Raw genomic sequence first — 15,333 nt, 5'->3', positions numbered from 1 at the left:
AGTAGCGAAAGCTAATTGAGGCCTGCAATAAACCATGTATTGAAGAGACATAAATACACTAGAGGAAATGAAGTAGAAGAGTATGTGAGATCGAAAGAAGGGAAAATTAATAATAAATAGACTCATGGAGCCGATTATTTAGACGAAGTTTAGACAGCTTTTATAAAAGTCGTCGTCTAACCCATGTCTAAACCATGAATACCGATTATTTAAACGTTGTTTCACCATAACATACCACTGCTGTCTGAATCCGCATCGCTACTGTCACTGCTGGAATCACTGTCCCCTTCTCCGTTCTCTGTACCAGCATCTTCGTCTCTAACAACCTGTTCTTGCTCTTCTGGTTCATTTTCTTTCTGAGTGCATCCACCATGTTCACTAAGCGTGTATTATGAAAGAAAAAGAAAAAGTCTGGTTAGTTTGTGTTTTTATTATTGTTCTTATTATTTGTTTGTTTTTCCCTGTATGTTCATGGTAGAGCAGCGGAACTAGTAATAAGAAGGTCATACATTCGCTCGTTGGGGGCACTCGGAAAAGCATTATCTGAGTGCGCCTGCGTCAAAGTGCATCTAGTAATTTATAGCATAATCACCACTTTATTTACGTTCGTCTAACTAGTCTATACTTTGAGCAGAGACTGAGGGACATTTCTAGAGAATTAATGTTGAGTTTTTTTTTCCAAGTAGGTGCCATTAGTGCCATTACAACATATGACTGAAGTTAAATATGAATTAGCTAATAATTTACTCTCCCTAAATTAAAATACGAAACTGAGGAGAGCTTAATATGCTACAGCGCTTGTTTGCGAGATGTCAACATTACAGAAACTGAGTAAGCGTTACTTACTTAGATGTTAATATTTCTTCCCGAGATTGACCTGGCGAAAGAAATGATATAAAAGCACTTTGAAGTTATTTTCTGGAGATTATACGTTTGCTTTAATTCTGCAGTTCGTAATAATCGAGGCTGTCATACATTGTTATCTTATAAATCGCCTTATTGGTTGGTAATTTCGAGTTCAGTGGTTATGCTGAAGTAGACTAATTTGGAATTGATCAAATGACAATGAATGAGAATGACTAGAAACTAAATTCAGTATGGGAGGGAATCAAAATCCTTGACCAGGAAACCGTGGACATTAAAAGAAAAATCAAGAAGGTCACCCATATCAGACGTCAGCGTCCAACCCTAAGTAGAGATGGGGGTTACAAACTACCCGCAATTTTTAAATACTTGTTGTCACGTGACTAAATATACATAAGTCACGTGACAACACTGAAGACGGTATTTGCTGATTGAGACTGAGAAACAGTCAAAAGCTTCAATGCTTCATCATTAGTAGACCTTGAGACAAGAGTTATTCGTAAATTCAGTACTGTATTATCACATTAGCAAATGATCTTTTTGTATCTTTTCATATTTTTCTTTCTGCCGTTCGTTCATTGATTGCCTTTTTATCATTTCTTTATGTACTTACCCTCATGATGGTCTTGGTCAACGTCTTCTATTTGCACAGCCACCGGACGTTCACTGCTTTCTGAGACTGCTTGTCTACAAAGTGGCATATGTTAAAAACGAATTGGATTAAACCTGGCTTCTTCGTGGTATAATTGGGTGTGTATAAGAACAGCTGTATCCTCCATGTCTAGTTTTCAGCCGTAATACTACAGGACAATGTAAGTTGTAGGAATTATATAACAATAAGTGAATTAAACACCATTTCCTCATGATCACAGGATCATAAAATTTCATAATGGCGTCATATCAAGTAGGAGCTATGTCATAATTTCATAATCTCTTAGACACTAGCGTTGAATTGTGGTCTACAGCATCTGGGGCGATTACTAAGGGACTTCTGGTAGCCTAGTCTACTGAGGGTTAACTGATAACTAAATATTGGGGAAAATTTCAACAATCAGCTGAGAAATGGCAGGGTTTCAACTGGTAACAGAGAAACGTAAAGAATATTAGCTGAGTGAGATGTCTAAATTTTGCCGACCTAGTATAGTCATAAGTGTCAATTTTACTTGCAAATAGCTTGTCACTAACTGTGTAGTTGATACCAGAAGAATGAGTTGCCAATGAACGTTTTTCGGAAATCCTCGGATGATAGTTGACACTGTTCGGATAATTAGAGAGTCATCGCTGAGAAGATACAGTGTATACAACAGCAAAAACATCTGGCAAGTAAAAGTTAACTGAAATCCGACATTATAAACTAATAGCTGAGAAATGGCCGAAACTAATTTACCTGATAGCCGAGAATTCAACACCTCCTCTAAAGAATGTTTGTTTGTTTGTTTGTTTGTTTGTTTGTTTGTTTTCTGTACTCACCCTGAACCTTGTCTTCTTGATTCTTCGCCTGCTACCTCAGACAGTTCTATATAAAAAAAACAGATAAATAAATGAGTAAATAAAACAAAAACAATTAATTAGTTATGGCTCAATAACCAATAACTATAAATGGAACGGCAGACAAAGCTTTTAAGGCGTAAATTACACAGCATGAGTCTTGGAACCAGGAATCATCGGGTGGAAACATTACAAAGGCCCTTTCATTCATTCCTCAATGCATGCGTTCTTATTAATGGTTCATTTTTAACTCGTGAATGCGCGCATGCGCAATGAGCGAGTTATTGTGATGTGGACTGAATTTCACTCGCTGGATCAGATGTAAAGTTTATATCAATTTAATAAAAATCATAAATTATTCATGATTCTGCGTTTAGTGCATTTAATCACCATCAGCCGCCACTACGGGACAAAAAAACAAGGATTGAAAACAATAAGATTTAGGTCACGTTCTACTTAAAATTGTTCACGTGTCGAGTTTCATCTGGCAAGAACACGACGCGAGGAAAAAAAATTACGGAGGTTCTTGGAAGATAAACTGAACGCCTTTTTTTGTCGATTGGCAACCACGTAAAACCAAAAAAAAACCATCACGTTCACCTTTGCATTGCTTTGCGTATCAAAAAGGATCAGCGTGTGTGTACATGTGTACGTCCACGTCCACGTAAACGTCCACGTACACGTACACGTACACGTCCATCTTTGCGTTGGTTTGCGTATCGAAAAGAAATCAGAGTGCGTGTACGTGTAATTTAATTGTTTTGCGCGGTAAGCAAAAAAACATGTACACTAGTATTTTCCATTGGAAGGAGAAGTGCTGCAAGTAAAGTACATGTAGAAAGCTAGAAGAAGAGTGGTTAGTGCTATCTCGTTGATTGCATGTACTTGAGATGGTGAACAGTTGAGTGGCTTGATGTAGTTTGCTAATGAACTTGGCTAATAGTGAAAATTTTCATGCCGCAAAATTGACACGATGAATATTTCTCCCGCCATGCCAATTGATAGGAATATAATCAATTATAAAGCAAACAAAATGTGAGGACTCTGCAGTTTTTGGAGAACAGCGGGATTATACAAACAAACGCTCCGTGCAAAATTGCCACTATATAGGGTAGGGTGGTGTGTCGATCAAGTACTGTAGTGGTAGTAGTGTAGTTTTCCCTGTTAAATGTCAGTTATTAATAAAGATGACAAAAAAAAGTACTGTAGTGGTGATGTTTCGTTGAAAAGTAGAACGGAGCCAGATGATAAAGTATGTCTTTTTCAATGACAATTCTTTCCTTTTTTAGGATCCGACGATACATGAAGAAAAAATGTGGGAAATCTATAATTAATTAATTTATTAATTTATTTATTATTTTAATTTCTTATGATCCGCATTTTTCCATCCGCATTTTATCATCCGCCATCCGCTATCCGGTCTGCATTTAAAAAGACCCCTTGAGAAACGTATTACCGCAATTTATCGGAATTTATCTTAACTTCATTTCAAACTCTTTGCCTTCTCAAAAACCTGGCTTTCTATGAAACAGGATTTCTCCAAAGTTTTCTTTAGTGTAATTTAAGGCCTCAAATCGAGGGCCGCGAAATCGAGGCAAATTCGGTGGTACCGTAGACATATTTATATCCGAGAAATCTCGGGTGCTTACCATTTGCATGGAAAATCCGGAAATTCCAGTTGAAAAATCAAATGGTACGCATCATTCCATTTGCAGTACTTCTGAAATTATGGGCTTCTGGTCAAAGTCATGCATTTTAATTGCTCCTTTTGGGATTTGCAGCTGATGTTCATACATTTTGCATGTTATTAGTCTTCTGTTAAGACAAGCTAAATCATTTCGTATTTATGCCGAAAATTTCCATCCGGGTGGTTTGCGTAAATGATAAGCGCCGTCTCAAAAGCTTCTGGCACAGGAAACCCAGGCTATTCACGTAGCTGCTATGAAGCAGTCACCATACTAGTGCATTTCCGCAATGCGAGAGGATGGCGTCCAAGAATCATTGTAGCGTAGTTTGATGAGAGTACCGCTTTTAACACGGTTACCACTATTTACTTCTGCATTCACGAGTTGGCTCACAGGAGCCTTTGATTTAGCTCTTTCTGACTTCAAATGTGTATTTATTTCTTCTTTCGTTCACGCACTGGGCATTCGTCATTGCCTCCAAATTTCAGTTACTTACCAACGTTGTCATCTTCTCCTACAGCCAAGACTGTTTCATATTTTGTGTCCTCTGCCATAACGTCGCTGAAAACAGAATAACAACATGGTTATTTTCCAACCAGTACTTTAAATTGAAAATTCATTCGGCAGCTTAATAAGAAGCAAATATATGTCGTCCATTTCGGCCTGGTGGATGAATATGGATATCTAATGAAACAGCAGATCATCGTCTTACGTGGTTTTGACCTTGGGAAACATTTCCGGACAGTCCCATGCATTAATGATAGATGCATCACTGTTACTGACAGCGGCTTAGAGAAAAGGCGAGCGTAAACAGAGTTTGAGTTGCAAATCGATCATAATTATTATATTAGGCTATGCAAAAATCTTTTCCAGCACAGTTGGGATTATCCATGCACCTTTACAAAAAAATTGATATAAAATGTTAAACGCAAATACGTATACCCATAGGTTTGATTGTTTGTTTGTTTCTTTGTTTTGTTGTTGTTTTTTGTTGTTGTTTTTTTCTGACCACTAGTATTTTGCTATCATCTGTGAAAGTTTATTTAATGAGAAGCAAACATATGCTTCTTGAAAGCTTGAAACTTCTTCATTATAGCTCAGTTGAAAAGGAAAATCAGTAACGTACGTAATAATGTAACGTTTCAAGCTATCATCCAATTGTTGTTATTTTCAGCTTGCTTTGCTGAAGTTATTATTCTGCTAGAATTTGTTTGTTAAACTTAAGTCGAGTTTAGCAAAGTCACTTTAGTTGGCATGCTCCTTTTTTACTCTTCTTCCTCTCTTGGTCCAGAAATGTTAAAGTTCTTCTGTTTAAAAGAAACTCCCGTGCGAAGAGACCACTTAGACACTTTTTCGGGCAATTACTGCGAGCACTGTTCAATTTTCTGGACCGATAATGCACAGGATCTGTGTATTTTCGTCAAACCAAATATTCACTAGCTACACTCAGGACATTCTTTAGCGAAAGTTAAATCCTCGACCGGGTTGCTGCTTCGTCAGGGCGTTCAAACTAGAGGCAACCGGAGAATCGATCAAAAACTGAACGAAATTCGGCGATCGTCATTGAGGAAAAGTGATGATGTACCCAGCGTGGCTCGTGATCTCGCGTTTGAAACCCGACCTTTTACAATGACATGCGTTTTCTCCTTCGACTTGCTAGATTTTCAGAATTGTTTGAATTAAACTCCATCCAACGAAGAACGATGAAAGCAAAGAGTAAGTTGTTCTGTCACCGGTTTTCAAGACACAAGAGCTGACCAAGAAAGCTTGTTCCAAGGACTGGAAAACAAACATTTCAATGACACGTGATATGCACTTTGGAAATCAGCACGCAAGCTGATTTCACCTACAAGAAATCCCGCCTTGACTTTGTTGCCCTTTAAATAGTCAAGAAATATTTTAAGAAGCCCATTTCTCGCTCACAGTAAACGTTTTTGCTTATTCGTAAATTCACACACCAGTTGCTTCAATTTTAATTAAAACTTATACAAATTTGAGGTAAGAAGCCAAACCATATATTCTCCACTTTCTCCATGGTATTACTCATTCATTCATGCTTTGTTAGTAGTTTCTCTCCTTTTATTACTGATCCATGTAAAACTAGCGCTGTGCGAAATATACCTTCGAGATTGTCTGTATTTTATGCCAAGACTTTCCAGGGCGCACTAGCGATCCTAGTAGTACGCCAAACGAGACCCGACCGGTAACTTACAGTATTATAATAACAATTGATTCTACATTTTTCTTAAGTGTTATTGACTCGTGGATAACTAGAGTATCAACACTTTTTTATGAGTTCAAACTCTAACAAAGTTCAACGCCTATTCTGTTGCGTAATTACTACCATGTAGTACCATCTAGTGCCGATAATGACCGTTTCATACATTCTCATCGTATTGTTTAATTTCCTTTATATCTTTCTCTTCCCTCTTCTTTACCTGCTAAACAGTATGTGGAAACAATGAAGGCACCTGCTTTATTCAAAATAATTCTCGACCACCAACCGAAAAAAAATATTGTTCTTTCGGCTCAGTTTCGTCCTATGACTGCGTAGCATAACCTTGCGTGAAGTCTTCTCGTTGCCTTCACGTTTCGTTTTTCATCCACATGTAGTCACATTTGTTTTCTTAAAATAACATTCAAAGAAAAAGAACATGTTAAATGGAGGAAGGTAAGACAACTTACCAATCACGACTGGTCCAGTCAGGTGCTATCAAGGAACGAAAGGAAATGTAGCGTTTTTGCTCTGACCCAGAATGGCTCAAGAAGTTTCTTTCTAATAGATATAATACTTAGCTAATTATTTTTACGCCGTGTCAGCAGGAACGAATTTGTAAACACTCGGATATGCGTTTGTCAGTCACTGAATAATCATCATTGTCAATAAACTTATTATCACCAAGAGTTATACTTCGCAGTTTGAATAGTAAGTGAATGTTGCATGGCGACAATGATGATAATAACACTCAGGGCAAATTAACCTGTTCTTCTATTTATTCATGAATTTCTGCGCTGCCATTTTTAGAATGCAATTCCATTTTATCCAAGCAAACAATTTTATTTAATGCAAATTCTATTCAAAGGCAGCAGCTGCGCATTAACTCAAAACGGCGCATTAACTGAAAAGGTTTCTATGTAATTCAACAGATAACAAAAACTTTGGCCAGTTATTGTGTTTGTCTCTCTCCGTAAAAAGAACCGAAGGTCGTGCGGGAGAAATACGTATGCCATTAAACCCATGAATGTATGTATTTAATCAATGTATGTAAATAACCCACGGACAAATGACACATATGTGACAACTGTCAAATTTAAAGATAATTAACGTTTCAAAAGCACTCTGCAGTCGCATAAACAAACTGAATTCGCTAATGTTTATGGATAGTTAGGATGAGCGTGACTTGCATTATGCCCTCATATCGACAATCTTTGAAATTTTCGAATATACCGGATATTTCAAGGTAGCAAAGAAGAACTTATAGCAAAGAAAAAATTATTTCACGCCGTGGACGGGAAAAAGGAAAGAACATTAAAGCTCAAGAGCGCCATGATAGTTTGTTAGAAAACGTGATTCTAGAACTTATAGCAAAAAGAAGAAAATTCCTTCACCCCGTGGACAGACGTTGTTATTAATCAATTACTTCCTTCCTAAACGCGGTTTCGAACATTTATAGGCAAAAAAAAAGAACATTTAAGGTCAAGAACACCATGATAATTTGTTAGACAACGTGATTCCGGAAATTTTGTTGGTTATTATTTTTACGATACAGAAAGGAAAATTATTACTTTTTGTTGGATTTAAAAATTCGTACCATCAAGAAGGTCATTCGTCTTGGGTTTAATTACTATAAAATGACTGTTGTATTGTAAATCTCTTAGAAAAACATATATATTTATATATATAAACCACTACGAAATACATTCATAGAAAGTTGCAGTGAATAATAGACTAAGATCTTACATAAGATTACAGTGAATAATAATAGTAAAAGAAGAAGTAAGAAGTGGCGAAGAGACCTCAAGAAACCCCCGGCCTTATAATGAGAGGTCTCCTCGGAGATATGTTAGGACTGTAAGACTAGTAAAGACATTGCATTTAGATTTTTTAACATACGGTGGTAAGACTATAAAGACATAACAGAGTCGGACGTTTCATGCAATTAACTTAGGAAATCAAGAAGCTTTCTTTTGAAGGTGGATAGACTAGGGGAAGACGTAATTGATAATGGCAAAGCATTCCATATTTTTGGCCCTCTAAAGTGTATAGTAAATTGCTTGATATTAGTTCGGCAGGTGTGAGGTCGAAAATGAGCTGTGGTTCTAGTATCATAATTATGAATTTGCCCACAAGTCGGAAATAAATTTTATAAGGGCGAAGGCAGCAAACGTTGGTGATAGGAAAACATAAATTTTGCAATATAAAAAGAATTCACTTTAAAAATATCTAGGATATTCAATTGTGCAAATAAAGGTGCAAAAGGTGCAAGGTGATTAGAATTGAAAATAATTTTGAAACATTGTAAATAAATTCAGCTGCATTTATTAAAGGACTGTAAACTTGCAAGATGAATTGATTCGGAATTTATATTAACTATACTGGAGTAAAAATATTTAGAAATATCTGTTTTACAGTTTTTATTTGTTAACTAAAGTTCAGTTTAGTTGTGAAAAATTCCCATGCGTTATGGCTCGATTAAAGCGCCACCTTTGTGCAAGGACAAACATTAAATGCAAAGTAGATCACGCTTTCCTTGCCCCCCGCTTAGAACAGCCTCAACCAATCAGTTTACACCACTCTTAAGAACAATATTAGCATCACCTAGGAGGACGTGAACTTGAACGACGGGAAGTCCTAGGAAACAACATCTTACAAATACATCATGGCCAGAAATCACGGACACCGGAATTGCGCACGCTCGAATATCACTGGCAATATGGCCGCCCAACAATTAAAGGATTTGTATGGCAAAAATAAAACAAAGTGAAATTTTAACTATATCTGAATTGGAAACCACAGTGAAACCACATTTTGAAGAGCTTCACAACAAAATGGTTGAATACGAAGCTTCCAAGAAAGATACCAGTGAAGATCTTGGGTAGTTACTAAAACAAGGAATGACCTAAAATGATCTAAAATGATCTAAAATGACCTAAAATGATCTAAAATTAATCTAAAATGACCTAAAATGATCTGAAATGATTTTTTTAAAATTTTATAACAAAGATTAGTGAGCAGCACAGCGGATGACTTCTTGTAGTTGTATACTTTTTGTTTATTTCCGACGCGTCGTCTCTATCGGAGACTTCTTCAGGGAAATTCCCGATAATTACTGTATCATAACCGCGGCTTTGATTGATGCAAAGTGTCTAGCTTTTCCCCAACAACGTGGTTTTGATTAGTGCAAAGTTCCAAGTTTCGCTCAGCAACCTGGTTTTGATTGGTACGAAGTGCCTAGTTTTTCCCCAGCAACGCGGTTTTGATTGGTACGAAGCGAAGTTCTATGATTCGCCCAGCAACGCCGTTTTGATTGATGCAGCTATTTTATATGGATCGAACTGACACAGTTATTTTTCATTCATGCGCTACCCTTGACTTGTTAACTGCGTGTTTATTTAAGGAAATTGATGCACAGATATGTATACCTTTAATTACATTGTTTACAAAAGCGTTTTATCAGTGTCTACACGAGAATTTAGCCTTGTCGTGTGGCTTTTAATGTGCGACCGGAAAACGAACCCGAAAAAAAATGGTCGATATTTTTGGGTCTTTCGGACCGACCAGAAAAGGAGATTCGCTCTAGTGCGGTTTGTCAGTGATGCAACTTTGTCATCGAATCGGCTTACGTGCAACCATCGGCACTTTTCGAGTCTTCTTCGGTCTTTCCGGCAGTTCACAGGAGCTTCTTTGTATCAGCCTTTTTGATAAGCACTCAATTCTGTAATTCTGTAATTTTACAGGTGCACCCAACGACAGTTTTCTCTCAGACCCTTTGAAACGCTATTTTAGGCTATCTGGAGAGCCTTTAAAGCTCTGTAGGTTTATTTCAGGCCGCGCTATAATATTTTTATCTGTTCGGTCATTCTAGGGCAACTTGAGTCTTTTTGAAAGTACTAGGGCATCTTTGTCCATTTCCCGAAAACCTTAGGTCTTATTTCCTTTCCGAAAATCTTAGCTGACCTTTTTTCGGCCCTCGAAACGATATTTTTATCAATCCGAAAACACTAGGCCTAAAGTTTACCATATCACGGAAGTCCGAGGTGAAAATTCCGCTAAGAAAATTGTAGGGGATTAAGGACCTTCCGAACAGATAATTTACCGAAACGATCCGTTGGGTGCCCCTGATTTTATCTTGGTTTTACTTCATTTAGATCATTTTAGAATATTTCGGATTTATTTAAGATCATTTTATGTCATTTTAGATCATTTTAGATTCATTTTAGGTCATTTTAGATCATTTTAGGTCATTTTAGATCATTTTAGGTCATTTTAGGTCATTTTAGATCATTTTAGGTCACTCGTTTTAGTAACTACGGAAGATCTTGCTGTGGCAAAGAAACTCCATGCATACATTGAAAAGCTATGAGATGATATTGACTTTGAAAATAGTGGAAAGATCATCAGTCAGGTGGGGGAAAGACAGCAAAGAAGGAAAATAAAAGAACTAAATACAACCGTTGAAAGAGCATTGTGGTTCCAAAAGTCGTTTGGTTTAGCATTAAATTCAGTTACTTTCTCCGGAGATGCTGACTCCAATCACACACTCTGCTTTGAAGAAAATAGGAAAAAATGTTTTAATGATTTGTCAGAAGAGGATCAGGATGAAGTGAAGAGTGTCCTATTTCTGCTCGACAAGTTCTGCATTGGGGATGCAGCATATCATGAACTGACAATGTACTGTGGAGGGGAAGACCTCCCACGGTCTAACTTGATAAAGCAATGTAAGGATGACTTGAACAAGCTTTGTCACATCACAAGAACCCCTTCGCTAAAGAGCTGGAGTCAGTCCTTAAGAAACAGGTAACTGCCATATCTTGGATAAAATGGAACACAAAAGAAATATTCTGATGACAGTTTCCTTTTTCTGCTTTTTTTCCCAGATCAACCAAAACAAAATTGATATTGATGGCCCAGGCTTAACCGTCAAAATAAAAATATCTGGAGATGGGGCAAAAATGACAAAACGGACAAGTTTTATTGTAATTTCATTTTCTGTTCTCAACAATGATGAAGAGCCCGTGTCATCAAAAGGTAATAGATATTGAGACTAAATCTAAGCAAGAAATGAAATATATAATCACTGATGGTAGTAAATTATTATTATTACTATTATTATAACAATAATAATAATAATAATAATAATAATAATAATAATAATAATAACAAAAATAACTATAACAATAATTATTAGTATTTTTTATTATTTTTTTTAAACAGGTAACCATGCCATAGCAGTTATTAAAGGAAATGAAACCTATAAACTGTTGCAATCTTCTTGTGTGACTGTGTTTAATCAAGTAAACAATCTAATAGATAAAGGGAAGGTGTCAATTGATGGAAAACATGTTGCAGTAGAAGTATTTCTTGGTGGAGATTTATACAAGGTATACTTTTATAAATCAATACAATTGATTCGTATTGTTCCCAAAAATCAAATCAATAAAAAATTAGGATAACAGTGCTTCTGAATTCACCAACCATGCATTATGTGTTATCTTACAGTTCCTGCTCCTTGTCCTTGAAATGAAGTCACCACCCCCTGGGGGCTTGTCAAGATTTTCTCTTTTGTCCCATTCAAGTGCATCTTTGACAAGGTTGTCTGTAAGCTTATCTGTTTAGTTTGAAGAAAATACTGATATTAATATACAATATTATCTTTTGTGTTGAATAAAGCCTTAAACAAGCAGTGTTTTAACATATACCTGTAATCCTTAGCATCAAATGGAGTTCATCCAGGACCACATTCTCAAGGGAAATATTTAGGAGAGGCTGATGTTCACATGAATGTTTTTTGTGCTCTGCATCCTCCCTTATGTCACATATCTTCCTGACAACATGGTCCCCCCAGTAATAATTTGAGGCTTGGTTATGTCAAATCTAAATGTAAGAGAAGCAACACTGAAGCATTGCAAGAATGTACTAAGAGGTGGAAAGGTATTCAAGAGTAAAAGCCTAAGTTTCATAGACTAAGTCAAATAAAGCAATTATTATTATTATCATTATTATTATTCCTCGCGAAGAGAGGTTAATAAATTTGTCGAGCAGAGCTAAGCCGCGCGAATTCGAGCGATATCTTTGAAGGTGTCCGCAATGTTGCCTGGCAACGGTAAAAATCAAAGTATGAATGACGTCAGACAAGGGGAAGATTGCTAGGCAGCAACAGGCGTCTGACAGTTTAGTGTCAGACGTTGCAGCAAAATTTGCATACATCGGGAAAGTTTTTGCGTTCAGTGCTGGATCAATTTTCAGCTGCAATGTTCATCAATATTCACTGGATGGAAATATCTCTGCAGAATCTTTCCCTTTCTTCCAGAAATCTTTTTTGTGAAAGATTGCATTGAAGAAATACACGTCTTGTAGCCGAGGTAAAATAATTTTCCGTGGGAAGTAATATTCATCGAACATGACAGCACCACACGCCCGTTGTACATTTCGTTGTGTCAGAGATAGATTTCAACCGCAAACTCGCCAGTGGAACTACGAAAAGACCATGCTCATCAAAATAGTTGCTATGTTCAGAAACCTTTTAATCTCCTCATTTGATATTCAATACGAGTATTAAAAGAGGGCTTTCCACCCAGCCCTACCTTTGCGAGGTTTTGCGAGTCACGTATTTCTAGTTATTATATACCTATCTCTTTTATGTATCAAACACCAAATGCAGGTAAAGTCCAAGCCAAACAAGTGACAAACATCTGTAGGCCCTCAAAAAAGGTGTAAAGAGTTGTGGGATTTCCTTCAGTGTTTGGGAAAAACTAAATGTTGATGGAAAAGGGAGCGGTCTGTATGACTTTACAAGTCTAATGGGATCAGATGGAGTGATCCGACCAGAAAGAAGTGCAACCATCATTAAAATTTGGAGGGTATAAATAAACACAGCATTACATAGAGCTAGAATATTATTGGCAAATCTCACAGTTTCAGTAATACTGATGCTGACATTACTAGTCATGTGTCGATTTTCTTTCAGGATTTTGATGCACTTTATACAGAGATCGGCCAAAACCACCCAACTGAGGAACACGCCTCAAGTTTCGTTGAAAAGGTAGTGTTGACAGCTAGCTAGTCGTAGCATCATAAATGATTAACCACAGGCAGCCCAAGTTCGCCTCACTAGAGAGCGTGTGATAATTATAACTAGTGGGACGATGACCTTTGAGTGCAAAGCGGTATTGCGTTACAGGCAGCCGTTGAGAATTTGAATGCATTATAAGACTCTGTATGGGAAATAAAACACCGACGATTCTGACGCTTAAAAAAACGCTAAATTTAACTTTCATTCAATAAAATGAATAAAACTGACTCACCTCTAGTGTATATTCTTGTGTGTTTTGTAGCTTATTTTACCGTTTCGAGCATTCTTTGAAATCACTGTCATTCCCCTCATAAGACGGAGTCCGTCTTGAATTTAGCTAGGCACGGCAGCAGCGGGACATTTGGAACAGGCCTAAGCGTTTTCATCTTCAAAAAACATTCTCCGCGTGGCCATGTAATATCCCCTATGTCTCCATTTTAGAATAAACTTAATTTCGGCTCGCGAAAAGACCAACTCAGAAATTCACAAAGGACCGAAAGACAACCAAACGAGGGAAAACCACAAGTGCTTGACAGCGCGCGAAAATACTGCGAGCTGATTGGTCAAAAATGATATCACACATGTGTAGATAAAATTGATATCGTTACTGGCGGGATAGCGTTTTTATCGGTTTGCTACCACTCGGTCAACATTTACTTGTGTTGTGGTTTTAAAAAGAGTTGTTTTGTTTGGCTCTAAAGAGAGACGTTTAAAAAAATTACTTTTCTTCGTAGACCTGCAGCCTTTTTCCTCGAGATCGTCAAGGCTGTCCATCATGGCCGTGATGTTCGTTCTCAAGCCGGTTGCAGTGTTGTTGAAACACCGCGCTTAACTCTTAAAAGGTTAACCAAGAGAAAATAAGGGACTCTTGGGTTAACTTACGAAGTTCATGTCTTAAAGATCCTCGCGGCGTTCTTGTAGAATGTCGACATCAACCAAGCGCTTATCACGATTGGAGTTGATCGCATCCATCAGTAGGCTAACACTGCTGTCAATGACAATGACAATAAAAAAATTAACGCACCCTTAAAAAAAGAAACAAAAGTGTAATATTTTGCCTAAAACACACGAGGCAGCTAGGCGGTTATCAACAATAACTTTTTTACACAGCATTCTTGGGTACTCAATGTGTACACTAAGCATTCTGGGTACTTAATATATTACAAAAAGAGATCGAAATCCACCAAATAAATACTCTGATGTGACCTTTTGAACCCACCGATGAAACGTATGTGCGTCCAGAGAGGTCCGCAGATTGAAAAGCCGCGTTATTTCAGATAAAAAAGTTTGTGTACACCTTCCGCTCCCCAAGAAAAAATCCTGCCGTGTACCAATCTCGTTCTCAAAGTCCTCAGGATTTATGGCCGTTGGTCGCCAGGAGAGACTAAATTGAAACTCTTTATCGAATTCCCCAGCGTCTCTCCTGACGGCCAACCGCTGACCAAAGGGCATGAGGACTCTGGCTACGACGAAATTGGCTGTGTACAGGCTACAGCCAACAAAACATATCATGACCCGATTCCTGCAGAAAAACCAAACGCAAAAACAAAAAATGCGAGCAAAAGTTAGTGCGCAAGGAAAAGCTTAATTTTGATCATTGCAGGACACGGATAAATAAAATTTAGCATAGATTTGCTTCTTTCTTCCCCTCCGAAGCTCCTAGAATCACATCAGTCAAATTTCCGCGAACCCCGGTTTATCACAAGTCAAAGAGAAAAAGAGCATTACGTATTTCGTGTCGCTTAGTAATATACAGCTGTTTCGACAAAGATTGTCCAAAAAAAAGGCGTAAAAGCGTACGCGACTATGCCGAAGGCTAGTCTGGGATAACCCTTCCATCAACTTCTCTTGGAAAGTAGGTAAAAAAAATATGAAATACCTCTCACTTGTGGAACACTGAAACTGGATTGCAGCCAAATGTTTCAACAGATTTTCACAGATGATGGATTGAACTTTCCACTGATATAATAATAATCTTTATTTACCCATCTTAAAATAAATAT

General features: G+C 37.3%; 1 protein-coding gene and 1 pseudogene across 5 annotated transcripts in view; both read right to left on the bottom strand.

The window, feature by feature from the left end:
* Positions 1–6,873, bottom strand: part of LOC146489548 (transient-receptor-potential-like protein) — a 56,163-nt gene extending 49,290 nt beyond the window's left edge. For 3 of the 5 annotated variants that reach the window (XM_085109417.1, XM_085109427.1, XM_085109436.1), the window contains exons 1-6: positions 6,723–6,873; positions 4,534–4,598; positions 2,335–2,380; positions 1,478–1,551; positions 847–877; positions 236–378 (exon numbers count right to left, since the gene is read on the bottom strand). In XM_085109417.1, coding sequence (XP_084965543.1) covers positions 236–378; positions 847–877; positions 1,478–1,551; positions 2,335–2,380; positions 4,534–4,591 — 352 coding nt within the window. In that variant the 5' untranslated portion in view covers positions 4,592–4,598; positions 6,723–6,873. The remainder of the gene's footprint in view (positions 1–235; positions 379–846; positions 878–1,477; positions 1,552–2,334; positions 2,381–4,533; positions 4,599–6,722) is intronic. The other 2 variants (XM_085109399.1, XM_085109407.1) reach the window with 2 other exon arrangements.
* A 4,829-nt stretch (positions 6,874–11,702) lies between these two features.
* On the bottom strand, positions 11,703–14,782 carry LOC146489547 (uncharacterized; annotated as a pseudogene).
* Between the last annotated feature and the right edge of the window lie 551 nt (positions 14,783–15,333).

Source organism: Pavona decussata, unplaced genomic scaffold (genome assembly GCF_977016875.1).
Source record: "Pavona decussata unplaced genomic scaffold, jaPavDecu1.1 SCAFFOLD_6, whole genome shotgun sequence".
Classification (NCBI taxonomy): Eukaryota; Metazoa; Cnidaria; class Anthozoa; order Scleractinia; family Agariciidae; genus Pavona; species Pavona decussata.
The sequence above is the reverse complement of the archived record's forward strand: the minus strand, read 5'-3'. Positions and strand labels throughout refer to the sequence as shown.